Source organism: Oryctolagus cuniculus, chromosome 18 (genome assembly GCF_964237555.1).
Source record: "Oryctolagus cuniculus chromosome 18, mOryCun1.1, whole genome shotgun sequence".
Taxonomy (NCBI): domain Eukaryota; kingdom Metazoa; phylum Chordata; class Mammalia; order Lagomorpha; family Leporidae; genus Oryctolagus; species Oryctolagus cuniculus.
The window spans coordinates 63350872-63375949 of record NC_091449.1 but is presented as its reverse complement, the minus strand read 5'-3'; the positions used below and the strand labels follow the sequence as shown (position 1 = coordinate 63375949).

The following is a 25078-nucleotide window of genomic DNA, read 5'->3' as shown; positions in this document are numbered from 1 at the left end:
GTCTGAAGCCAGGAGCCAGGAGCTTCTTCTGGGTCTTCCATGTGGGTGCAGGGGCCCAAGCACCTGGGCCATCTGCTGCTGCTTTCCCAGGCTCACTATCCGGGAGCTGGATTGGAAGGAGAGCAGCCAGGGTTCGAGAGGGTTTATTTTTACTTTATGAAGTATGGTTATCACCAACTTAAAGTCTTCAATAATTCTAACATCTGAGTCATCTCAAGGCTGAATTTTATGAACTATATTTTCCCTTGACATTTGGTATATCAAGAAGTTTGGATGGTGTTTAGACATCTTGAATAATATGTTCTGAAGGTTCTGGGCCTTGTTAAAATCCTCCAGAAAAATGTGGGATTTTTAATGAATTTTTTTAACAGGTGGCCAGCCCAGTCAGATTGGCAGCAGGTGCTCTGACTTGCTATCTTTGAGCATGGCTCCCGGTGTCATTTCAGTCTTCAGAGCTGCCTGTTTGCCATTCAGGGTCACAGCATATGTGTCAGTTTAGTGCGCAAAGCCTTTGCCATGTTAAAAATGATCCCATTTTGCAGAGGGGGAAATACAGCTGAGAAAGATAGTACTTTACAGATGGAGCACGAAGATACAGAGAGGGGAGGCTGTGTGGGCCCCAGAGGGATAAAATGACAGAAAAGGGACTTGGAGCCAGTATGTGCTCACCTGGCTGATGGGTGCTGTTTCTACCGTCCCCATCTGCTCCCGGCCGCTCTATGTAAGCCTCACTGCGGGGAGAGCTAGGTGTGTCTTTTCCTTCATCTCTTCAGCTTTGCACAGCCTGGGAGGTGGGAGGTGTGTGTGTGTGTGTGTGTGTGTGTCCATTTCCCTAACGCTGGCCATGCTTCTCAATGTGGCCCACAGTCTGTCCAGCAGCGTGACCCACCAGTTCACGTCTCCTGGGGAATTCACCGTGTTTGCCGAGTGCACGACCAGTGAGTGGCACGTGACAGCTGAGAAGCAGGTGATCCTGAGAGACAAGACCGGGAGGCTCAGGGTCACGGGCTGTTCTGGCCTGTCCGAGTCAGGAGCCGTTCCTGTCTGCAGGGCTGTCTTTGGGGACCCTCTGTGGATTCAGGTGGAGCTCGATGGAGGTGAGTATGTGGAACTGGGCCACCTGTCTCTGAAACCCCCAGGCTTTCATCAGTAATAGCGGGGATCACTTACTGAGTTGGTTTTTTAGCTACCATTGATTCATTTATTTAGCATCTAGTGTGTGGCAGACTCTGTTGTAAATGTTTTATGTTTACAGACCCACTCAGTACATACAAAGGTACTTCCAAAAGATCATGCAAATGGAATTTAAAGGCAACTTTAGTGTTTAACATGTGGCCAGTGGGTTAGGCTGCTGCTTGGAATGCCAGCATCCCATATTGATGTGCCAGCTTGAGTCCTGGCTACTCTGCTTCCAATCTGGCTTCCAGCTAGTGTACCTGGGAAGGTAGTGAAAGAAGGCCCAAGTACTTGGGTCCCTGCCACCCACAAGGGAAACCTAGATGGAGTTCCTGGCTAATAGCTACAGCCTGGTCTAGATGGGACTGTTGTGACCATGTAGGGGGTAAACCAACAGATAGAAGATCTCTCTCTCTCTCTCTCTCTATTCCCCTCCTTAAAATAAATACATTTAAATGTATTTATTTACCTATTTGAGAAGTACAGAGACAGAGACAGAAAGAGAAAGAGAAAGAAAGACATGGCCAGAGAGAGACAGTGGGCTCCCATCTGCTCATTGATCACTCCCCAGTATGTGCAACACTCCTGGTCCAGAGGCTGAAGTCAGGAGCTGGAAATTCAACCCACATCTCCCACCTGGGTGGCGGGAACCCAATCACAAGTTACCACCTCTGACTCCATGATTCACACCAGCAGGAATTGAGAGACGGGAGCAAAGCCACATGTCAAACACAGGCACTCCAATATGGGACACAGGCAACCCAACAGCTGGGCCACACACCTGCCCCCTACTTTTCCATAAGACTCAATCTCTGTGAACTTCTTGAAATTCCCTTTGTACACATGAATTTCAAAGTTTTTGCACAAAATAAACTTATCTTTTCATTCTAGTTTCCATGAACTTTTTGAAAAACACTTACACCAGTTCCCATTTCACTGATGAAGACATGGAGGCACAGAAAGGTTCAGAGGTATTCTCAAAGTCACAAGGTCAGCAGCTTGTAGTAAGAGCTCCTGGCTTTTCCGAGGCCCTATTGTGCATGGCCACAGTAGATCTCAAGGATCTGCTCGTGGGAGGAGTTTGAACAGAATGAGGGAGTCCAGGAGTGCCACCAGGGAAGCCTGAGCTTTTCTTAGAGCAGCCGGTGGCAACCAGCTTGGCACAGCCATGGTGTCCCAGTAAGGGCTGATACTGGGCTAAACACACTGGTATAGCTGTACCAGCTGTTATGGTGAGGGGCCATTCTGATTGGCCACAGTGTCCTTTCTGGTTGGTCACAGCATCTTTCTGATTGGTCAGTGTCCATTCTGACTGGCCAACAGTGTTCATTCTGATTTCATTAGAACCTCCATTCTGACTGTCGGTCATTGCCCTGCCATTTCCATTGTTATTTTAAAAACTGCCCCTTGTCTCAGTGGAGACCCTCCTGGCTCAGAGCCATCCTCACCCAGCGCAGCATCTTTCAGTGAGGCAGAGGTCCAGTTTGAGATCTGGACAGAGGCCTGTTGATGTCAGTGGTACAGCACAGAGCTGTGGACTCAAGGATGTTACTCAGTTGACCTCACGCACCACTGGGAGCCTCACTCCGGCACCAATTTAATGGAGCTATAATTGTTGTTTCACCTGGTGCTATGGGGCTTTTGTCTGTTCCCACCAGCTGACACGTGCATCTGGGGTAATATAAAATAGTCCTCTGGTTATTTATTCCTGCTGCAAATACAATTGAAACAGGAAAGTCAAGGTTTCTGACCTCAAGGAGCTAATACCATCATCACCATTATCATCATCACTGTCATCGTCACCACCATCATCATCCAAACAAGAAATATTATCATCACAGATCTATTTGAAAGAGTCTTAATTTGTTGGTTTAAATCAATCTTCAAGAGTCAACCACAATAGCTGGCCTCCAGTTAGACCAACCATTTCCAAACTATGAGGTAGACCCCATCCTAAAGTGGATGGCGGGTGGGGAGAATGTGTGCTCATGCTAGCGGGGTCTCGGCGGTCACCAGTGCAGAGTGAAGAAAACAGCTTCCCCTGCAGCCCCACTAAAATGAGGTGGGGGTTAATTCCTGGGCATTGCGTCAGCCCCCGCCCCCGTCCACAAGGGTGGTGCCTTTCCCAACTCTCCCCCAGCTTCCCACACCCACACTGCAGGATAGCCCTGGCAACCAAAAGCTTTGTTTTTAACACAAACTTTTAAGTTCACCAGAGATACATGACCTGTATAAATAAACTGCAATACGCAAAGAAACAGAGGTGATCCCAGAAAGAAAAAAAAAAAAAAAGTCCTTCATTAACTCAAACTTCAGAGATGCTCACTGTTAGTGCCTGGGCAGGGGCTTACACTCTGCCTGATATCTGTGTCCATACCCAAGACTACCTCCGGAATCTGCACCAGCACACTCAGCGTCAGGGCTGTTACCACCATTCTTACGTTTTTCTTATCCCACCTAGGAACAGAAATGACTTTCACTGTGCTTCTGGGTAACGAAACCCTGGCTGAATCCAGCACCCAGAGCGGCTCACTACCCTACAACCTGACCCTGGACAGGGACGCCCAGGCACTGCTGGGCCCTGGGGTGCACCACCTGGAGCTCCGAGCCACCAGCAACACCACCACCTCTGCACCCTCTAGAAACATCACCGTCCATCTCCTGGAGCCGCTGTCGGGGCTGCAGGCCTCCTGGACTTCCGACCACCTGGAGCTCGGACAGGACCTAGTGATCAACGTCTCCGTGGCTCGTGGCACCCCCGAGGAGGTGACCTTGGAGGTGGCAGGACCCAGTGCCACCTTCTCCCATGAGGAAGAGAGCTTCAGGGAGCCACATGGCACTTACCGTGTAGCAGTTCCTATGGCAGGTACTTGGGACTGGCCGCTCCCCTTCCAAATCTCCCTCCTCTTCCCGTTCGTGCTTGATGTCTGTCCATTACCCAGTGTGACCCAGACATGCACATGGCTCACAGCATCCAGCCTGGGTCACAAAAGAGGAAGAGTCAGAGATGGCTGCCCCCATGGGACTTACAGTGTCCAGGGTTCTCAGCTTCCGCACTTCTGGCATTGGTGGCTGGATGATTCCTTGTTCTAGTCGGGGCAGTCCTGGGCACTGGAGGACATGGGCTCTTACTTATTAGATACCAGTAGCACCAATGCCCCAAGTCATGAGAGCCCAAATGTCTCCAGACCTTACCAAATGTCCCTGGGGGGTGCAGGGGTTGCAAACCACCCACTGAGAACCAGTGGGAGAGAGCGGTGCATTCTGATTTCCCCCAACATCTCTAGAGGAGAGTGGTAAAGGAACTGCAGTCCTTGCCCTGGGTGGAGAGAGAGGTGAAGACGGAAGGGTGAGGGAGAGAAAGACAAAGTCAGTCCTGAGGGTGCTGGCTGGGGACAGACTGACAGGCACCGCCAGGGGGGGAGGTCCCAGTGCACATGAGCATCATAGCTGGAAGGAGCAGTGTGAAGGTAGAGAGGGTCTCCAGCCTGCCCAGGGCCCTGCTGACAGATCCCCTGCCTCTCACAGGTGTGTCAGAAGGGGAGTAAGACTGGGCAGGTGTGGGCATCCCATGCTCTCAGCAGGGACCTGGGCAAAAGACACAGCAGCAGCAATAACAGATTTGAGGAGAAAACCATGGGACCTTGCCAAGTACCAGTGGGTCCAGCTTGGGGCAGGGAGAATACAGAGGTGACCAAAACTGGAAAGCCCACACACCATGGAGGCCATAATCCACGTGTGGACGGCTTTGTCTCCCACTGCTCAGATAATGGTAAGGGGAAGCCCTTGCTGCTGGCTTCTTTGCTCACTCTTAGATGATAAGCAGACTCTACCCCTTATCCCCTGAGACCCAGAGATTTGAATTACTCCAGGGGCCAAGGAGTGGAGGGAGGGAAGGAGGATGGACCAGGATTGTTTGCACTTGGCGGTTTGCACTTGGCTCCCGGGGCCAGCAGGTGTTTGAAGCTGCCTCTCCATAGCAGCTTCTACGGGTTCCTGAGGCCCCCTGCTGGGTCTCTTAGACAACAGCCCGTGGGATAAGGATGGTGTCTCTCTTCAAAAAGCTGCCTACTGCCTCCCAGATGCTGCTTCTCCTGGACCACCTCCCACTCTGTGGGAGTCTCATTTTCCCCAAACCTTCTCTCTCCAAGGCCTCCATCCGGTCCATAGAAAACTCTCACCCATCCCTAGGCTTAAAACCAACCAACGCTCATTCTCCCAGGTGCAGAAATGCAGCTCTTTGCTCCCTCAGGCTCTCTGTCCCCATCCTCCACCTCCCAAGCCCCCAGCCCCTGGCCCTAGATCATTCCTTCAAGGGTAGGCGTTAAGTGACCTGGCCATGGAAGTCCCCAACCTCGAACTCACACCAAGCTTCCCAAGGAAGGGTCTCCTCTGAGGCCCTTCTCTGGACTTGAGACAGAAGAAGGCAGCACCCGCCCACTACTGCTTTGCCACAGGGGAGAAGGGAAGGGAGACCCAGGCATTAGCAGCACCTGCAGATGGACCTTCTAACCACACGTCCCCCTCCCTCTCCACTCTTGATCCTTTTACAGATCTGACCTGTCTTGCCCTCTGCTGGAATCCCCAATCTGATCTGATTCCTAGCACCGCCCAGCTCTTAAATTTAGTTCTAGCTCCAGCTCCAGCCAATGAACGGTTGAAGTGAGCCCACCCCTGGCCACAATGCCCCTACACTGATTCCTACCAGGGTTCAGCACTTACTGTCCTATGTGTCCATGTGTGTCTACTGGACAACAAGACCAAGACAGGGGACAGGGACCATGCTCCTTCACCTCTGTAGCCCCAGTCTTGCCCTGAGCCTGGCATACAGTGGGGGCTCATTAAATGCTGAGGGTGGAAGGTCCAGACCCTGGCATCAGGGACCTGGAGAAGCAGAAGCCGGGTGACTGGTCTCAGTGCAGGTTGGACAGCAAGGCCCTAATCGTCTGCCTTTTGCCCTACAGGCACCTTCCTGGTCACTGTGCTGGTGAGGAATGCCTTCTCAAACTTGAGTTTGGAAGTCGGGAATGTCACAGTCACAGGCAAGGTGTTTCTGTAAGGGGCATAAAACCTCTCCCCAGGATTCCAGGGCCTTACTGTCACCTGGGACCTAGTGAGGGGCCCATCAAACAGGGCTTTGAAGATGTGCCTTGCTCCCTGGTTATTCTAAAGGGGGAACAATGCATGCAGTGAAATTATGCTGACCTTCTGCATCTGTCAGCCTTTCGTTACTTTAAAATACCCGAGAGGGACTTCTTAGGAAGGAAGGTTTATTGCAGATTACGGTTTGGAAGTTCACAGGCCAAGGTCATGTGCCCCATTAGTCTGAGGGCAGAACACAGCATATGGAGGCTCATCCACCCAGCCCTGTTGTGAGCATCACTTTCCAAGTGCAAGGCCCCAGCGACCTCAAAACTTCCCACAGGCCCTGGCTCCCAGATGCCCAGATCAACTCTCCACCTACAATCCATCAACGTGAATCCATCAACTGTGGCATAGGCTTTGGCATTTCAATGTCTGCAGGAGTTTGGAAAGCCAAATCCTATTCAAACCATAATACCTTCAAAGTTACCGTGTGCATGAGACTTCACTGGGAAAGCATTCTTTAAAACTCAGTGGTACCCAGATCTTAACATATCCAATTCACTAGGCCCTAGTGACTCACATGGAACACCTGTAAGAGCCAACTTAATCGAAGCACTTTAATTAGACACTAATCATATGACTTAAATATCTTCAGAGCATATCAACTAAGTGTGCCTTTCCCTTATTTCTTGGCACACTCCCACTCTTCACAGATGCATAGTTTACAGAGCACTAGTGCACACAGCACACAGGCACTCCTCCGGGAGCTGAGAAACAGAGATAACCTGCCATCTTTCACACAGATGAGGCAACTCAGAAAGAATCATCGTAACTCTTCCCCCCTGCATTCGGCTACACAGGCAGCTTGCTGTCCACCCTGGGAATATTTACACCCTGGGAATTACAAATGCTGCCCGCCGGGGCTCTTACCTCACCCCTCAGTCTGCAGGCGACATGAGCAGCACACAGGTGCACCTGCCTGACTCCAAGCCTTGTGTTTGCCCTGCAGCAGCTGCCACTTCCTCAACTATTAATGAGCTCTCTCTTTAGCCCTGGTGGTGGACGTGCTGGTTTTGCTTCTGACTCATTCCCCTATGACCTAAATATGCCCTCTGTTCCCCCTAAGCCATTTCCAAAGACAGGCTGAGACCCCTGGGGCACCCTCAGCATGACTGCTGGCTCTGCCTCTAGATGACTTTCCTAACTCATCCACCAAAGATAAACGCCCATTCTCACTGTGTTCACAGCGCCATCCGGTCTCCAAGAACCATCTCGAATAAGTACCAAAGAAGAGAGTGTGAGTATCTTTCTTAAACATTTACCGTCACAAGCACAAGATATGCAAGCACTCTGGTTTAGCTTTGAGTCTTGATGTGTCTGTACTGATAGCCAGGGCACTGGGAACTCCCAAGGCTTCTTCCACTTGAAAAGAAGCCCAAAAGGACTGAAGTGAAAAGAAACACATTCTCTACCTGTAACAGGATTGTAAGTCGGTAGCAAGCCATTAGCTTATGCAGTCATCTCTTAGTCATTGTGCAAATGAAACAGCACACTTCTTAAAAAAAAAAAAAAACAGTGAGTCAAAGAGGAGAAAATTGGAAAATATTTCTAGCTAAATGATGAAGACAGGACAAGCTATTGACATTTGCTGCAGGCAACTCAAACAGTGCTGAGATGGAACCATGTAGCCCTTAATGCTCATGGGAAACCTGCACAAGTACTTTAGTTTTTAAAACACAACTGAATCCTTAGCACTTTGCTGTTGAAATTGTCCATGCGTGCATTATTCAATGACAGAGACCTACTCTGCACCTGCTGCACTCGCGGTGTGGTCTTAGGGCTAGGAATGCAATGGTAAATAACCAGACATGGTCCTGTTTCTGGGAGCTCAGTGGGTGAGGTTAAACAAGCAAATTAGCATAAAGCAAGCATGTATGCTCAGCATCTAACAGGAACCAAAAGGATAGTGCAGGGATAGCAACTTACAGAGGGTGGCCTGGCAGATGTGGTCTCAAGAGGTGACCTGTATAAGCGGACTTGAAGATAAAACAGAATGAGAGCTTCCTGGCAGGGCAGGATGAGAAGGGCCTGTGGCTAAAAACCACCCAGACTGGAGCCTGCTGGAGGCCCAGTCACATGGCTTTCAGGTTTGCATTTTTGGGAAGCCATTTCAGGTTGAGTTTGCATTATTGCAGGCCAGGCCCTGCAGGTTTAAGCAGTAGGCCTGAGCCGCTTGATGGGTCCCAGCAGAAGTCTCCGGTGTACACCACTACCCCCTCTTCCTAGAGCCTGCGGGCTCTCTGCTGTCCCCCAGCTAACCCTTGCTCCCCTCTGGTCTCAAGACCATCCTCTGCAGGAGCTTCCCGACTCTGCCATCCCGTTTGTGAGCCACACAGCTCTGCTCCCTGCCTCTTCGAGATACTGCCTTAGGCAGATTGAATCCACAGCAGCTCCAGGCACCAGATGCTCTCCAACCCTGGGAGGCACAGTTTAGAGGCCCAGGAACTGGCTAGAGGTTAGAGTGTGGAATGTGGGTGGCCCCAGGCTTACATTCCTCACCTTCTGCCTCTCTGCTCGGTTCTCATAAGTCTCCTAACTCCCTGGGTCCCCCTCTGCTGTAGCAGTTAGCAGCTGGCTTCTGGGCCTGTCCTCCCTATAGAACCTCAGGGCAGGGTCTGGGTCTCTATTTCTGTATCTGTAAGCATCAGGCACAGGGCCCGGGCCCAGATGACCTCTATTGCTGCACTTGAATGCACGGTGGACCCTGAGCCACACTTGGTATAAAGTTACTCACCCAGAGGTCCTGATTCCACAGCCCAGGAAGGGGAGTCAGGTGGATCAGCAAGGGTCTGTCTCCTCCAGGCCTTACGCTGTGGCCACTATTGATGCCCCTTGCTCTACAGCTGAGTTAGCCGTGCAGGGTGTCTCACCAGTGCATGATTTTTCTGCAGAATGGCAAGGAGGGCATGGAGGTGTATGTTCAACCTGGTATATACGTGGATCCTTTCACAACCGTGACCCTGGGCTGGCCTGACAACGTGGAGGATTTACGATTCCACTGGTCATGTGGTAGGTGTGTGGGAGTTCTCGGCGTGTCCTATCTCATAGGGGATCAGATTTTGCAGTTTTCTTAATCTTCACAATGACGTTACTTAAGCCTGGCACTTTGTGTAGCTTGCGCCTGCCATGGCATGGCAAGTGCCATGGAAATGGGAGGAAGCCAACCATGGGGGCAGGGTGGCCCTGAGCTTGGGAGACAAGGGATTATAGAGAATTCTTTTAAAAATAAGACAACTTTAAAAGTCAGCCTGCTTTTTTATGATCATCATGTGCTGGCAATTCCAACAATGCATGCTATCAAATGCACCACTCTGGGGTGGCTTCCTCCCTTCCCCCACCCTGTCATCTATCACTGGGGTGAGCAGAAGAGGCTAGGGGCCGGGCACTTTCCAGTGACCAAGACGGCAGCCCTGCTGCTCATCTTTTAGAAACAGGTGTCCTGCTTGTTATAGGGATACATCCTGGCTACACACACAACTTTGGGAAATAAAATGTCATACACACAAAAAAGTCATACACACTGTACTGTTATCCTTTTTTCTAGTTTATTTATTTGAAAGGTAGAGAGGGAGAAAGAAAATGAGCTGGAGCAGGGCCTAGCCAGAGCCAGGAACTCTCTCCTGGTTTCTCACACTGAGTGGCAGGGGCCCAAGCACTTGGGCCATCATCCACTGCTTCCCAGACACACTAAAGGCAGCTGAATAGGAAGTGGAGGAGCTGGGACTTGAACCTGCACTCTGATATGGGATGCACACGTCTCCAGTAGAGGATTTACCAGCTGCACCACAATACCTCCCCCTCCCTTTTTTTTTTTTTTTCATTTGAACACTATGAGAGTACTTTTAAAAGTTCATGGGAAAATGGTATTAAAAGATGATACACATTTTTCATTAACTTGTTGAAAATCCCTCATATATGCTGCATATTTTATTGTCACGGTGCATTTCTGATTTTCATGACTGCTGCATAATAGACCATTGGGGATGTATGATCTTTCATTTATCTGTGTTGTCTTCCTGGATACTTAAGTTTGTTTGCCTTCATAAACAATACTGTCATGAACATCCTTACAGTTCAATCTTTATTTCTATCTGTGGTTACTTTCACAAATAAATTTCCAGAGAGAGTGTGTCAAAAGTCATACAAAATTTCAGGGCTTGTGACATTAACTGCTGCATGGTGATGACATATTTCTGAATATTAGTTCTTATTATCTGAATACAGAGAACACAAGAGTAGAGTTTAGGGCTGGGCATTTTACACTGCAGTTAAGGCGTCACTTAGTAGGAAGCCTACAATCCCATATCAGAGTGGCTGGGCTGAAGTCCCAGCTCTGCTTCAGATCCCAGTGTCCTGCTAATGCACACCCTGGGGGTCAGCAACTGGTGGACACGACATGGGTGCCTGCCACCCACATGCGAGACCCAGATTCAGTTTCCAGTTCCTGGCTTCAGCCCAGCCTGGCCCAGCTCCAACTGGTGTAGGCACTTGGGGAATGAACTAGCAGATAGGAGATCAGTCTCTCTCCACCACCCTTCAGGACTTCTTTTTCCCTCTCTCTGCCTTTCAAATACATAAAAATAGGAATAATTTGTTTTAAAAAAGCTGTGTTTAGGTGACTGAGCTGATGGGCCTGACTCCTGACACACCTTGGAGGTGGTAAGGAGTGAGGTGTTGGTGGATAAATATCAACTAATAGAGTTGTAGAAATCTGTGGAGCTGCTAACATAAGCAGGGGACGACCCTGTAGTAGCCCACATGGACACAGGGCCCTAGACAGAGAGGCAGTGGCACCAGGCTGAGAAGCCGCATGGAGCTCTCTCCTGCTACAAGGCCGCCCCAGCACCAGTGCCAGTCACCAGCCAAGCCCCGCTGCAGGTTTTCCCTGAGCAGCAACCTGCCCCCAGGCATCCTCTCCCAGCACTCCTTAGAAATCAAGATCTCTGTTTATAGCTCCTGTTGGTATTTCTGACCCCTGTCCTCTAAAGCTCCTGAACCAGAAGGTAGCCACACGCGCAAAACTTGGGTTCCTGATGAGAATGGTGTTTGCCCGTCTCCCTTGCAGGGCACTGCTGGGCTCAGTGGAGAGACTGCATGAAGAAGCGCCTGCTCCATGTGGACCGGAGGGAGCTGGTGGTCCCGCCGCCCTGCCTGCCACCACCTGGCTCAGCTGTCACCCTACACCTGGCCATCCAGAGGGGCCAGGAGGTGGAGCACGAGGTGGAGCAGTGCCTCTACGTGTCTGCTCCCCCGGAGCTAAGGCCTCGGATCAGGTGGGGCACAGGACACAGTCCTCTGGGGTTACTGCCATTTGCAGGATGGGCAGAGCAGCCCCATCTCTGTGACTGCAGGGCTCCTCCCTGGGGGTCAGTGATGATGCAGAAAGGAATGAAGGGAGAGAGCTTGCTCCTGGGCCCCTGTCCCAGAGAAGATTCCCCTCTGGTGCTGGGCTCAGCAAAGATGTGAAGGGGTACGGGGGTAGTGGAGAGGGAACAGAGCGAGCAAAGGGGACAGGCAGAGTAACCAAGAAGTGAGGGCATCCCAGAGGATGAAGGAGAAGAGGCGCAGGAAGGAGGTGGAAGCGTGGGCAGGGCCTAGAAGTGAGTAGGACGGGAACTTAGGGCACAGCTCACACCCTGGTCACGGCCAAGGCTACGTCCCAGCTTCGGCTGGAGCAGGAGTAGTGGCTTTTACTCCATCTTCCGTTTAGGAGAAGGACACGTCCTGCCCTCTCACAAGACTTAGAGGAACAGGCAGATGGCCAGGCAGTGGTCCCCATGCCCGAGGGAGATTCCTCACTCTGTCCTCTGCCCCCTCGCAGCTGCGAGCACAACTGTGGGCCAGTGGATGCCAACGATGACCTTCTGCTCAGGGTCACCATGGGAGACGACGCCCCGGTGGCCACGTTCAGCTGGTATTTAGACCGCACCTCGTCGGAGCAGGTGAGGACATGGGCAGCCACTCAGAATCAGAAACCTTCCCCCTTGAGGGCCCAGCCATGTCACGTGCCCAGTATTGAGCCAGGGACAGGTCAGCTCCCCTCTGAGCTGTGCCCTGGGGGTGGGTATTGGGGTCCTGCCACAGAGGAAGGGAGCAGGGGCCATAGGGAGCCACTGCAGCTGACGCTGTTGGTAGCCCAGCCGAGTCCCCCAACCCCCATGAGTGGCCGTTGACCAACAACCAATGGACATGTCAGTCTGGGAGCCCAGACGCCTTGCTCCTGTGTCAGCAGAGTTCTGTGGTGTGACATACACTCCAGGGCTCCCCACAGGAGGCTAGATGCCTCTCCAACCCACCTCTTTGCCTTCCCTCGCTCCCCTAATGAGGCCGCTCACCTCTCACACACACCTTAAAGAGCCTGGAGATGTGCTGTTCTGGCCGACCTACAGGGAAGCAGGTGTCGCCTTCCTGTCGCTTGTCTGTCAGTCCATCTGGAAGGCCGGCTAAGGGGTCGGCAGCCCGGTCCTGCTGAGGCCCTGGGCCATGTTCTCTTTCAGGCCAAGCCCCTCCCCACCGCCTGCAGACTGCGAGGATTTTGGCCGAGGTCCTTAACCCTCCTTCAGAGCAACACCTCCACGCTACAGCTCAACAGCTCAGCCCTGCAAACCTGGGGAGACGTCATCCGGGTCAGAGCCACAGGTGGGAGCCGAGACATTGTGTGGGGACAGGGGCAGCCCTGGCCTGACTCCCACTCCTTCCACTCTCGACCAGGGAGACTGTAGGCACAGGGGTTATGCTCTCTGTGCCTCTCATGGGGTATAACACACACCAGCCACAGAACTGTTATTAACGCAGGATGAGGAACACCGGGGCAGAGGCCCACACCTGCTCCTCCTGCAGGGCTGACTCAGTGCTTCTCATTCACTGCAAGCCCTGCTTTTGGGGAAGGATTGCCTCTCTGTCCCAGAGTGGCCCTAGGCCACCCCCCACCATGATAACTGACTAGTTCAGTTCACTCCTAGGTCCACCCCAAACCTTCTGAGTCTCTGCCACAGGATTAACTATAACTGATGGAGATTCTCTTTATTCCTGGCTCTTCCAGGCACCCATGGCTCTTGAAAACCCAGGTGATATGGGTGCTGTGCGGGTCACCTGTGGGCTCACCCCAGGGTTGGAGGGGCCTAGAAAGATAAGTTTATTTTGGTGCAAAAATTTTTGAAACCCATGCATATGAGGGGTCTTCAGAAAGTTCGTGGGAAATATACAGTATTTTAAAAATTTTCCACCAAATTAAACTTTTAATTCCATTTCCCACTAAGTTTTTTAAGTACCCCCATACTCCCTCCTCAGGACGTTATTCTTAGCCCTGTGTTGCAGTTGAGGAACTGACTCTCAAAAAGGTCAAGTGTGAGGTGAAGGCAGACCTGGGATTCAGGCTGGACTCTGATTCTTTTCTTTGTCACTTTCTCAGAGACCTGGGGGCCCTCTGCATGGGGGGGGGGGTGTGGTATTGAATATGCAGATGTCTGGGCCTGCCTCAGAGCTCCCAGAGAGGTCTGAGGCTCCGGGGCGGGCTAAGGGCCTGGGAATCTGCATTGAGCAAACAGCTCGCCCAGCTTGACCTGCCTTCTCACCCCAGCACTGAGCAGGAGCTCCTATGGGGAGGACACCTACGTGATCAGCACTCTGCCTGCCCCCGGGGTGCCCGCCTGTGCCATCGTCCCAGAGGAGGGCACCGTTCTGACAAGCTTCGCGATCCTCTGCAATGCCTCCGTAGCCCGGGGCCACCTGGAGTACTGCTTCTGCCTGGAATCAGGTACCGGCTGAGGACTCTGCTCTCCTCAGCTCCTGGGCATGTCCCAGCCTCTCTGGAGCTGCAGAGAATGTGTTCTAGGCATGGGCGAGGGTCCAGGATGGGGGCTCCCCAGCCCTCACACCCCAGACAGGAGAGGCAGGTCCCAGCAGCTCCTCCACAGCTGGAAGCCAGCTGAGGGACGTTGTAAGGGTGAAAGAGGCGAGGCTGCCTAGCAGGGTCGTATGGGCCACTGCAAGACAGCATCCCTCAGAAGTCTGGAGCTGCCCAGGGAGATGGAGATGGGTCTGGTTCATAGAGCCTTCAACAATTTGATGGGCCCTGCTTTGCCAGGAATGGGCAGTATCAAAAGTGGAAACCATGAAAGACCACATTCACACAGCACAAAACCCTGCAGTCTCCCCCACATACACACACATCCCGTCGCTGTAACAACACACAGCCCAGGAGAGCACTGGGGCACAGGCGGGAGGCGGGGCAGCAGCCCGCATGGCGTTTATTCTCCTGTGTGGTGGTGGCAAGGACCCGGAGGGCTCGTGGGAGTCTCTCCCTCCTCCTATAGGCTTGGGCGTGCGGTGACCCTCACACAGGCTCTGATGGGTTCTGGCCCGATCAGAACTCTCCTCCAAACCTCGGCACCGGGGGTGCTGCCGAGAGTCCCAGGATCCAGCCTCAGACCCCACCAGGACTGGACACCTTGACCAGAGCAGGGAGGACGGAAGCTGTTCTGAGACCCGAGGGAGTGCAGTTGTCGTGGGGCACCCTGTGAAGGAGATGTGGAGAGGAGGTAGGAGCCTGGCAGGAAAAGGCTGAGGCAGAGTGAGCAGTGAGCAGCTTCCACTTCAGACCTGCAGGGCCCAGGGGGAGAGGCTGCGGCAGCTGGCTTAACTCCAGCTGGCCATTTCGTCTTCAGTAACCCCACCCCAGGCCAGCCCAAAGCGCTCGTGTGACCACAGAAAACTGAGTTTTCACTGCAGATCAGTACCTGCAGCATCGTCTGCACACTCCAATCACAGATGGCTTCCGCTTAAAGATGCACAAGATAGTCACTCACTCATTCATTAATTCTCACAGAGATGGACTGAGTGGCAGGCTCTGTGCTGTGCGCCTGCCCTTGACCCCGTGGAGCAGTCTAGAAACAGAGACAACTGGTAAACGAAGACAGAGATGCCAGGGCTGTGATTTAGCCAGAGCAGCCTGGGAAGGGCTTTGCAGGAACCTGGCTGTGTTTCAAGTGGATTTTTCAGTTGTTTTTGTTGTTGCCCTGTATTTTCCTTCTCCTCCCCCCACCCTGTCTTTTTCTTCTTTTGGAAACTCGTTTTTGCTTTTTTTAATTTGCAAATGTGGGGAAGAGGATTCTCTCTTCAATTTTCCATGGATTTTAGTAAAATTATTCTGAAGTTCCAGCCCGGCCTGTTACTTAGGGAGGACAGTGGGTCAGGCCCTGTAACTGTCTTCTCACCAAGAGTTTGGAAGCCCCCAGTGCCTGCCACACCTTGAAGAGCCAACCTGGCTCTACCTGTGTGGGCTGCAATCTGCCTGAGGCATGGAGATGCCATCTCACCGCTTGGTTTCCATTTTGCCAGGTTCCTGTCTCCACTGTGGCCCTGACCCCACCCTCCCATCGGTGTATCTGCCACTTGGAAAAGAAGACAATGGCTTTGTGCTGACAGTGGTCATTTCTGTCACCAATCAGGCGGGGGAGAGACAACAGACACGTGCCACGGTTAAGGTGGGTGGTGACAGTGACCACTGTTTCCTGACAGAGGAAACTTCTCAACCCAGAAAGATGCTTGAGTGGAAGAAAAGCAAAGCCATGGCCAGATACACCAGTGAGTCATTCAAGAAACACTTGTAGAGCAATCTACTACGTGCCTAGTCCTGGAGCCACAGCCAAGGATACAAGGGACACAGTTTTTACCTTCAGACCCTGTGACTCAGTAGCTAGAGTAGGAGTAGGGAGCGAGGCTTGGGAGGAGGACTTGGGCAGAGCAGGAAGACCTGCCCTGATTAGTGTCACATCTTCAGAGAACCCAGGAAAAGAGGACCAAGATCAGCCAACAGCAACTCCAGGCAGAACCTGGATAAAACCCCGGGCAAACGCCACGGGGCAGACAGCAAGCAAACGTAGACAGGGCTGAGAACAAGCTGAGAAGGGCAGTGAGGAGGGCAGCCACGGATCACCCAGGGCACAGTTTTGTGGGGGCAGCCACGGATCACCCAAGGCATGGTTTTGGTGGCCATGGGGTCCTGGTGCCGACAGGTCCAGCGGCCCCCGGCCTCTGGATGCTCTGTGCCAGGTCCAAGGCTTCTAGTCCCCTCTGGCTCACAGAGAAGACCCCTGAGTTCAGGCAGCAGGGTCTTGAGTATATTTCTGAGCATATTTCTGCTTCCCCATCAGGTGGGTCTCCGAGACACACGTGTAGAGGAAGACGTGGCTTTCCCGGCTGCTGTGTCAGAGAGAATCACCGCCACTCTCCAAGAGGAGGGCGCCCCTGAGCAGCTTCTCCACCTGGCCAAGTCCGTGTCCTCTGTGCTGAACCACGAGGGCCAGGGCCAGGGCTCTGGGCAGCTGCTGAGCAGGGACGCCAGACAGAAGGTGCTGAGGCAGGCTCCCCTCCTGCTCTTCCCCTGGGCCCCAGGGTCTGCCTGCCGCTGTGGAAGAAGGGGGGAAGGGGGAACGGGGCAGGCGTGTGGATGGTGGTGAAGCCTTTAGTGTCTCCCAAGTGCTCAAGATCATCATCTTCACAGTGAGTGACACACAGAAAATGCCTGCTTTGTTGATAACCTGCTTCCTCTGCTCATCCACACCCCGACACAGGCTTCTGGGGCTGGAAGGAATTTAGAGGATGTCAGTCCAGCCTCTTCCTATTCTTGGAAAAGATTTATTTATTTGAAGGGGGAGAAGAGGAGAGAGAAAGAGATTGACCTTCTATTCACTCCCCCAAATGGCCACAATGGCTGAGGCTGGCCCAGGCCAAAGCCAGGAGCCTAGAGCTCCATCTGGTCTCCCACATGGGTGGCAGGGGCCCAAGCACTTGAGTCATCTGCTGTTGCTTTCCCCGGTGCATTAACAGGGAGCTGGATCTCAAGTGGAGCAGCTGGGGATGGAGCCAGCACTCGGATGCAGGATGCCCGCAATGCAGGTGGCAGCTTAGCTCACTGTGCCACAATATCAGCTCCTGGCCTCTTCCTCGTAAAGATGACGAAACCAGGACTCAGAGGGGGAAAAGTGACCTGGCCTAGGTCAAGGGTGCCTGGGCAAGGCTGTGAGAGGGCTGGGGGCTCTCGGGAAGAATCACCTCCTGCTTTTCCAGCGTTTAGGGGCCACCTGCCTTCCTTGACCCTTGGCCCCTTGCTCCATATTCCAAGTCCCCTCCTATTCTCCTCTCCCCAGCCTCTAACTACCCTCACAGACCAGCCTCTGACTCTGACCCTCATGCCTCCCTCTTACAAAGATACTTGGATTACATGGTGGGTTATGCTGGCCTCACCTTGTTAATCCAGGACAATCTCCCCATCTCAGGATCCTTACCACAATGAAATCTGCAAAGTGGTTTTACCACCTGCATAGCCACAGTTTGGGGGGATTAAGACAGGGGCATCTTCGGGAGGCCATGACCCTGCTTCCCATGCATCCTTTGAGGCAAATGGATACCTACGGAGCTTGGGAAAACCCCAGAAGAGCCCAGGCACTCCTCTGACCCAAATCTTTCTGCGATGACTTCCCTGAGACACTGAAATTACATTTCCTCTCTCTGCCTTTCTCCCCCTATGCCAAGGTCAGAGAGAGTGTGCTGAGGTCACTGTCCATGGTCACGGCCAGCCTGGAGGACATGCAGAGGGTGCAGGGGCTGGCTGAGGTGCTGAGAGAGGTGACCCACCATAGTGAGGAGCTCACACCTGCAGCCCAGGTGAGTAGTTCCCAGCCACTGAGCCAGGCCACAGGTTATGCAACTCCCAGTGGGTGGGTGACAGCCTAGCTGGGCTTGGATCAAAGCGCCACACAGTCAGAGACCAATGCCAAGTACCTCTGCCACCTTTGTTCCAAGGGTCCTGTGTGGGTGGTACAGGGAAGGTGCCCTTCCAGCTGCCCCGTGTCTCCTGCTAAATGTGACAGCCTCTCTGCCCACACCCCCTCACTCCCCCAACCCCTGGAGAGCAACTCCGGGGAGTGACTGAATCTAATTAATCCTCTGTTGCCAAGTATGTGTCCAGACCTTCCCATGCACACCCTACCCCCTCCTCCAATTCAGTGCATCCCGGCCTGGTCTTCAGCTGCCAGCTCCTGCCTTTGTTTCTCTGGGGGTCTTCTCTGACCCCCAGGGGTCATTCTACCTGCCTAATTGATCCAGTGCTCAGTGACAAATGGGGCTGCAGTACATATACCCCAGCTCCTAAGCAGGATTGAGCCCTAGAAAAAGACCTGATCCTTCTCTCTGTGTTGGCTTCTTGCCCCTCCCTTACTCTCTCCCCAACTCCCTGCCAATGTTTCCTGGAATCACCTCCAAATAAACAACTTTCTCTCAAATCCTTGACTCGACCTCTGCTTCTTGGAGAACTCAAATTACAACACTGCATTCGTAGGGGTACGGTGGCAAGGATTAGAAAGGGAAGCCATAATGACAGGAGGAGGGGAGAACTGCCCTCTATCCACACCCCCAGGCTGGCAGGAGGTTATACCCCTCAAGTCCTCCCATCAGAAGCCAGGGACCACGGCGCTGTTGATGACATCTCTGTTGTACCCACTTGTTCACCTGTTTCACCTGCAGACATACTGCCTGTACCTGTATATACCCTCACCTCAGTCCTTCCATTTCTTTATTCATTCATGCAACAAATGCTTCCTGGATGTCCTGTATGTGCCAGGCGCTGTGCAGCTCATGGAGAGCTCAGCAGGAAATCACTCAGACAGTCTCTGCCCTCAGGGAACTTTCAGACAACTGGGGCAGCCACACATTAAACAAATAATGTCACAAGTACATATATGCTCACAAAGTTGGAGTCAGTGCTGTGTCCATCCACCCTACATCCATCTGTTTGTATTAGTTAACCTTTCATCACTCTAATAAATACCTGAGAGAAGCAACTAGCAAGAAAGAAAATGTTTGTTCCCACTCAATGGTTTTGGAGATTCACAGTCCAAGGTCGGCAGCCCCGTTGGTCAGGTGTTGATGATGGCCAAGGGTGGCAGAATGCGTGTGGAGGAAGAACAGGGAGGTGAGACAGGAAGCACAGTCCTCTCTGTGGTAACTCCTGATGAAGCCACCATGAGTTGGTCGTGGAGCTCGACCCTAGCAATCTAACCCAGTCTAATCACTTCCCAAAAGCCCTACCATCATTGCTTTAATTCAATTACATTTCTACCCTCACAGTACCATCAACATAGACTCTGGAGTTTAAACATCTCTGTCAGCTGGGGAGTTCATGTTCAAAGTGTAGCACCATTCATCCACTCTCCACCCACCCACCCAGCTACCCTCCATTCATCCATCCACTTATCCATCTACCCACATACCCGCCATTCACCCATCCACCTATCCATCCTCCACTCACCCATCTGTTCACCTACCCTTCAGTCCATCCATCCTCCATCCACCTGTCCACCCGTCCATTCATCCACCTGCCCATCCATCCCTCCAATCAGAAATGCTATTGAATCCCTACTATGTGCAGGGCACTGTACAAGGCACTCTGGAATGGACTCAGAGATGGCCAGACTGCCCTCTGGAAGGCAATTAGAACTTCGTAATGGGGGTGGGGGTGGGGGGACTCTGACCTCAAGTCAGGGATGCAGGCAGCCTGTGTGACGGCTCTGGCCCGGTCTTCTTTGGCATGCGTCCCTGCCCTGCTCCCCTACACTGCAGCCCCTGTCCCTTGACTGAGACAGGCACTCCCAATCCCAGGCAGGGGCTCACACTCTTTTTCCTTCTTTGGGCAAATCTAGCGGGAGGCCAGCTGGGCTCTGCAACAGGCCACTGAGGCCCTGTTGATGGTGAGTGCCAAGGCCCATCCTGAGGACCAGAGGCACCAGGCAGCCATCCAGGACCTGTTTCAGGTGGTGGGCAGTGTTCTGGAAGCTTCCCTGAGCAACAGACCAGAAGAGACCACAGCATTCACCAGCAGCCAGGTCAGTGTCCCAGATGCAGACCCCACCCCATCCCCACCCCCACCCCCACTTCTCAGTGTTTCCAGGTGGATCTTTGTCTCATCTTGTAGGTGAGGAAACTGAGGCACAGAGGCTAAAGTGTTGCCTGGAGAGCTGGAAAAAGTTTCTGAGAACAGAGCTTCCGGAGGCAGTGTGGTAGAGCAGGTAGCTCGTGCCCTGGAACGAGTCAGCTTGAGTTCAAACCCCGCTGCTGTCACTTGCGAGCCTGTGTCTTGGGCAGGTCACACAACTTTCCTAGCCCCACGTTCTGATCTGCAAAGTGGCACTTTCTGCCTCATCCCAGATCAGCCAGCAGTCAGAGGGGTCTCACATACCCCCTTCAAGGCTGGGTACCCCTGTTTCACTCAGCCAGGAACACAGAACATTGTTAGAAAAGAGGTGGCCACTTGCGGCGCCGGCACACCGGGTTCTAGTCCCGGTCGGGGCGCCGGATTCTGTCCCGGTTGCCCCTCTTCCAGGCCAGCTCTCTGCTATGGCCAGGGAGTGCAGTGGAGGATGGCCCAGGTGCTTGGGCCCTGCACCCCATGGGAGACCAGGAAAAGCACCTGGCTCCTGGCTCCTGCCATCGGATCAGCGCGGTGCGCCGGCTGCAGCGGCGGCCATTGGAGGGTGAACCAACGGCAAAGGAAGACCTTTCTCTCTCTGTCTCTCTCTCTCACTGTCCACTCTGCCTGTCAAAAAAAAAAAAAGAAAAGAGGTGGCCACAAGGGCAGCACAGTCCCGAGCAGCCCCAGCACCCCAGTGGGGCCCAAGGACGCGGCATCCTGGGACAACATCATGGTGGAGCCCAAACCCACTTCTAGCTGCCACTTTATCACAGGGCCACTGTCTATTTGGGAAGAACTAAGGACACACGGGATTGAAGACATGGGGGTGCACACTCACATAGTCACATGGTTACATGTGGCCACATTCACCCACTTGTACCCTCCCACAAGCACATTCACACACTTAATCATAGACACTCCCATACAAACTCACAACACACTCAGATGCACGCACATGCAATCACAGGCACACCCTTGCACACTCACACTGTGCCCTGATTGCACACCTCAGGGTCACCTACACACATTCATACATGCTCAACACTCATGCTCCCGACCTCAACTCACATTCACATTCATACATACACACTTTCATGCACTCAAGTTCACCCACATGCACACACAGTCATACACTCACAGTTACACACACACACACACACACACACACTAATTGTGCCCAGAAAGCAGCTCTGAGCAAACATCCACCCTTCCTGCGTCCTCACAGCAGCCCTGGCAATCCCAGCAATGCATCTTACCTGGGGCTTTGGACGGGGTGGGGAGCAGAGTCCAGGGCAGGTGACGTCTGCAGAGCGGCCTTGCCTGGCCATTTCCCCTGGAATCAGACGTGGGCCAAGACAGGACATCAGCTCAGGGCACACACCCAGCTGTGACCCTCATCCGCGTAGCATCCCTGGTCACTCGTCCTCCGTGCCGCATTTCCCTGTCTGCCAAGGGTGATAATGAAGACCCACCCCATGTGTTTGTGGTGAGGATGACAAGGTTGGCAAGAGGCAGGCGTCTGACTTTGCAAGTGCCCGCTCTTCACGCTCCCACTAGGGCTGTGTTCCGCCTCACACCCCTGATCCCCCCGAAGGCCCCACGTTGGCCTCGTGTCAGCACCCACAGCATTGTTTCCTGTCTCCCTTTCCAGGCTGCCACAGTGCCCGAGCTGCTCGGAGTCGCAGAGCATGTGCAGACTGCCCTCCTGCTGGGGACGCTGCCCGGGGGCCTTCCCGCCACGCTGGCCACCCGCTCCATCTCCGTGTACACAAACAGGTAACTGGTTGCGTGGGTGCACCCAAGGAGGCTCCTCCCCCAGCCTCGTTCATCCACACCACATCCCATAACTCTGGGACAGGCAGAGCCCAGGCGCCTACTGTGGGGATCAGAGAAGGAAAGAGACCTAAAGCTGGGAAGGACTGCCCACCCGGGGAAGTCCCCCGCCACACACACAAACACAGCATGATGGCAGTTTACACAGAATAGTCGAAAGCCAAGCCAAGTGTCAGAGCCACCTGCAAGAATCCTGAGTGACAGACAGTGTCACAGCTGTGCAGAGGCTGAGTGACCGGAAGCATCCCACTGCATGCCATGCCCTGGCGTGTTTGCCCAGCCCACTGCTCCCTGGGCCTGAGGATTGAAGACACACTGGCCAGGGGACTTTTCCTCCCAGAGGGCTTCTCCCTGGCTGAGCACTGACCCAGCACCTAGAGATGTCATCCTCCCACCACCCCTCCACCTGACCACCAGGGGCTAGACTGTGCTGCAGGCACTGTGGGACCCCCTCTCCACCCTCATCCCAAGTCTCAGTCCCTGGCTCCTCATGCCAGGGTTGCCCTCTGCAGCCCTCGGGCAGTTTTCCAAAGTGGCATCTTGATCAGAACTAGGCTCTGAAAGCAGGTCCCCACACTCATCAGATAGGACAGGGTCAAAGGCCAGAGAAGGTGGGGCCGTGACACCAGAGATCGAGTGGACAGAGAGCAGCCTGGAGAAATGTCTCCGCCCAAGCTCACTTACTCACTCAGCACCTGTTGAGCAGGCAGCTGTCCCTGTGGTGTCTGGATAATCCAGAGATGCAACTGTTTGAGCAGAAGTAGCACTGAGGGCAGTGGATGCCCTGTGCTGCCCTGGAGGTTCCGTGAGGACAGAGCATTTTCCAGCTTTGTTCACCGCTGTACCCCCTCTGATGGCAAAGCCAGGACTCCCTGTAGTGTGGGGGTACAGCTCTTCCTCCAGCTCTGACTTTCTTCTCTCTGTCTTATCCCATGGCCAGAATACAGCCACAGAGTTGGCGAGGCTCCTCCATGCACATCGCTGCTGCTGGCTCTGCGACCTTCACCCTGCCTGCCACCTTGTCCTTCGGCTCTGCAGAGGACGGCCAGGAGCCTGTGGACATCAGGGTAACAGCAGTGATCACCTCTGCAGGGACAGCCCTTCACAGTTTGCAAAGCGCTGTCCCATGTATTTGCTCGTTTCTGCTGATAGCACCTCTGCTGACCACATGGTACTACTGTGCCCATTTTACAGATTAGGTTCAGTGACTTAGCCAAAGCCACAGTTAAGTGGCACTCCTGACATCCAAACCTGTCCTCTTCATACTGAGTCGCAAAACCTCTCCAGCAGCCTTGAATCTACTGGGCAGTAGATGGAAAGCTCTTTCCATCAGTTCCATGACCAGGAAATGGCAAACTCAGGCTCTTTCCACCCTCAGATAAAGGCACTTTTTTAAAAAAAGATGTATTTACTTATGTGAAAGGCACAGTTAGAGAGGCATAGGCAGAGAGAGAAAGAAGGAGATGCAGAGAGAGAGGTCTTCCATCCACTGATTCACTCCCCAAATGGCCACAACAGGTAGGGCTGGGCCTGTCCAAAGCCAGGAGCCAGGAGTTTCTTCCAGGTCTCCCAAATGGGTGCAGGGGTCCAAGGACTTGGACCATCTTCTACTGCTGTCCCAGGCCATAGCAAAGAGCTAGATCAGAAGTGGAGCAGCCGGGTCTTGAACCGGTGAAACGATCATTTTTGACTATTGATTCCTTGAGCCCAAATAAAAGTGACAAGCATCTTTCTCTTGGAGACTTAAGGTCAGTCCTCAGCACCCATGGGGAATTCATTCCAGGACTCTCCCAGACACCACAGCCCCAGGTGCTCAGGGGCCTGTGTTTGCACATGGCCTGCCATGTACTTTAAGTCCTCTTGAAGACAGTCATAATGCCTGATGTGGAGTAAAGGACATGTGAATAGTTGTTACACGCTATTCTTCAAGGAACAATGACAAGAAAAAACTCCCATGTTCAGTGTAGACGCAGTTTTTTCCAAGTGTTCTCCATCAGCAGTTGGGTGCGTCCGTCCATGTGGAGACCGCGGTATGGAGGCCAACCACATCGGCTCGCTGCACAGAGACATTTGCACAGTTGCACGATCTTGTAGGTGCTCAGCCAAAGCAAGGCTGACTTGGGTTCCCCAGGGCCCACTCTCTGAGGCCCAAGGGTGGACACACCAGAAAAACCAGTAGCAGCTGAAGGCCTGTCCCACCCTCCTTCTAGCAAGGCTCCTCACCCGCCCCTCTTAGGACCTGTCATTCATCTGAGCACCTGTCCACTTCCAGCCCCAAGGGGTCCAGGGGTCCGGCTGACACTCTCTGATCTTGTTGCAGATGATGAGTTTCCCAAAGAGCCCTTTCCCAGCCGGGAGCCGCTTTGACGTCAGTGGAACCATTGGTGGCCTCCGTCTGACCCGCGCTGACGGACAGCTCATCCCTGTGAGGAACCTGTCGGAGAATATTGAGGTAGCAGTCGAGTGTTGTCAGAAGTCGGGGTGCTTCTGGCCTCCTTTTCAAGTTGGTTGTACAACAGTCAGTCATGAAATGGCCCTGACTCTGCCTTACACGTTGCATTTCATGTAGAATGTGTCAGTTTAACCAATCTCTGGGTACTTAACTGAGAAGCTTTCTTTGTTGTAAATCTGTGAGTTGGACTTTTAATCATCTTCATTGTGTGAACCAACCCATGATGTAGCCTCTAAATGTGCAGTTGGATTTTCTATATATATTTCTTTAAAAAAAAAAAAGATGTATTTATTTGGAATACAGAGTTAAGGAAAAAGGGAGAGAGAGAGATCTTCCATTTGCTGGTTTCCTCCCCAAATGGCTGCCATGGTTGGGTCTGGGCTAGGCTGAAGCCAAGAGCCTGGAGCTCCATCCTGGTGTTCTGCTTGGGTGGCAGGGGCCCAAATACTTGGGCCATCATCTGCTGCCCTCCTAGTCACATTAATGGGGAACTGGATTGGAAG

At 53.0% G+C, this 25078-nt stretch overlaps 1 protein-coding gene and 1 long non-coding RNA gene across 2 annotated transcripts in view; one reads left to right on the top strand and one right to left on the bottom strand.

The window, feature by feature from the left end:
* The window catches only part of LOC100357827 (polycystin-1-like protein 2), a 99086-nt gene that overhangs the window by 26261 nt on the left and 47747 nt on the right, over window positions 1–25078 (top strand). The window contains exons 6-21 of the mRNA XM_070062795.1: window positions 868–1097; window positions 3638–4042; window positions 6141–6218; window positions 7509–7558; window positions 9213–9330; window positions 11387–11594; window positions 12143–12263; window positions 12819–12960; window positions 13901–14077; window positions 15661–15806; window positions 16476–16673; window positions 17857–17988; window positions 20022–20204; window positions 21942–22066; window positions 23064–23190; window positions 24444–24575. Of these exons, the coding sequence (XP_069918896.1) occupies window positions 868–1097; window positions 3638–4042; window positions 6141–6218; window positions 7509–7558; window positions 9213–9330; window positions 11387–11594; window positions 12143–12263; window positions 12819–12960; window positions 13901–14077; window positions 15661–15806; window positions 16476–16673; window positions 17857–17988; window positions 20022–20204; window positions 21942–22066; window positions 23064–23190; window positions 24444–24575 (2572 nt within the window). The remainder of the gene's footprint in view (window positions 1–867; window positions 1098–3637; window positions 4043–6140; window positions 6219–7508; window positions 7559–9212; window positions 9331–11386; window positions 11595–12142; window positions 12264–12818; window positions 12961–13900; window positions 14078–15660; window positions 15807–16475; window positions 16674–17856; window positions 17989–20021; window positions 20205–21941; window positions 22067–23063; window positions 23191–24443; window positions 24576–25078) is intronic.
* LOC127491338 (uncharacterized) overlaps window positions 2139–25078 on the bottom strand; it is a 101005-nt gene continuing 78065 nt past the window's right edge. The window contains exons 6-7 of the long non-coding RNA XR_007919977.2: window positions 21547–21623; window positions 2139–4155 (exon numbers count right to left, since the gene is read on the bottom strand). This is a non-coding gene — a long non-coding RNA (uncharacterized lncRNA). The remainder of the gene's footprint in view (window positions 4156–21546; window positions 21624–25078) is intronic.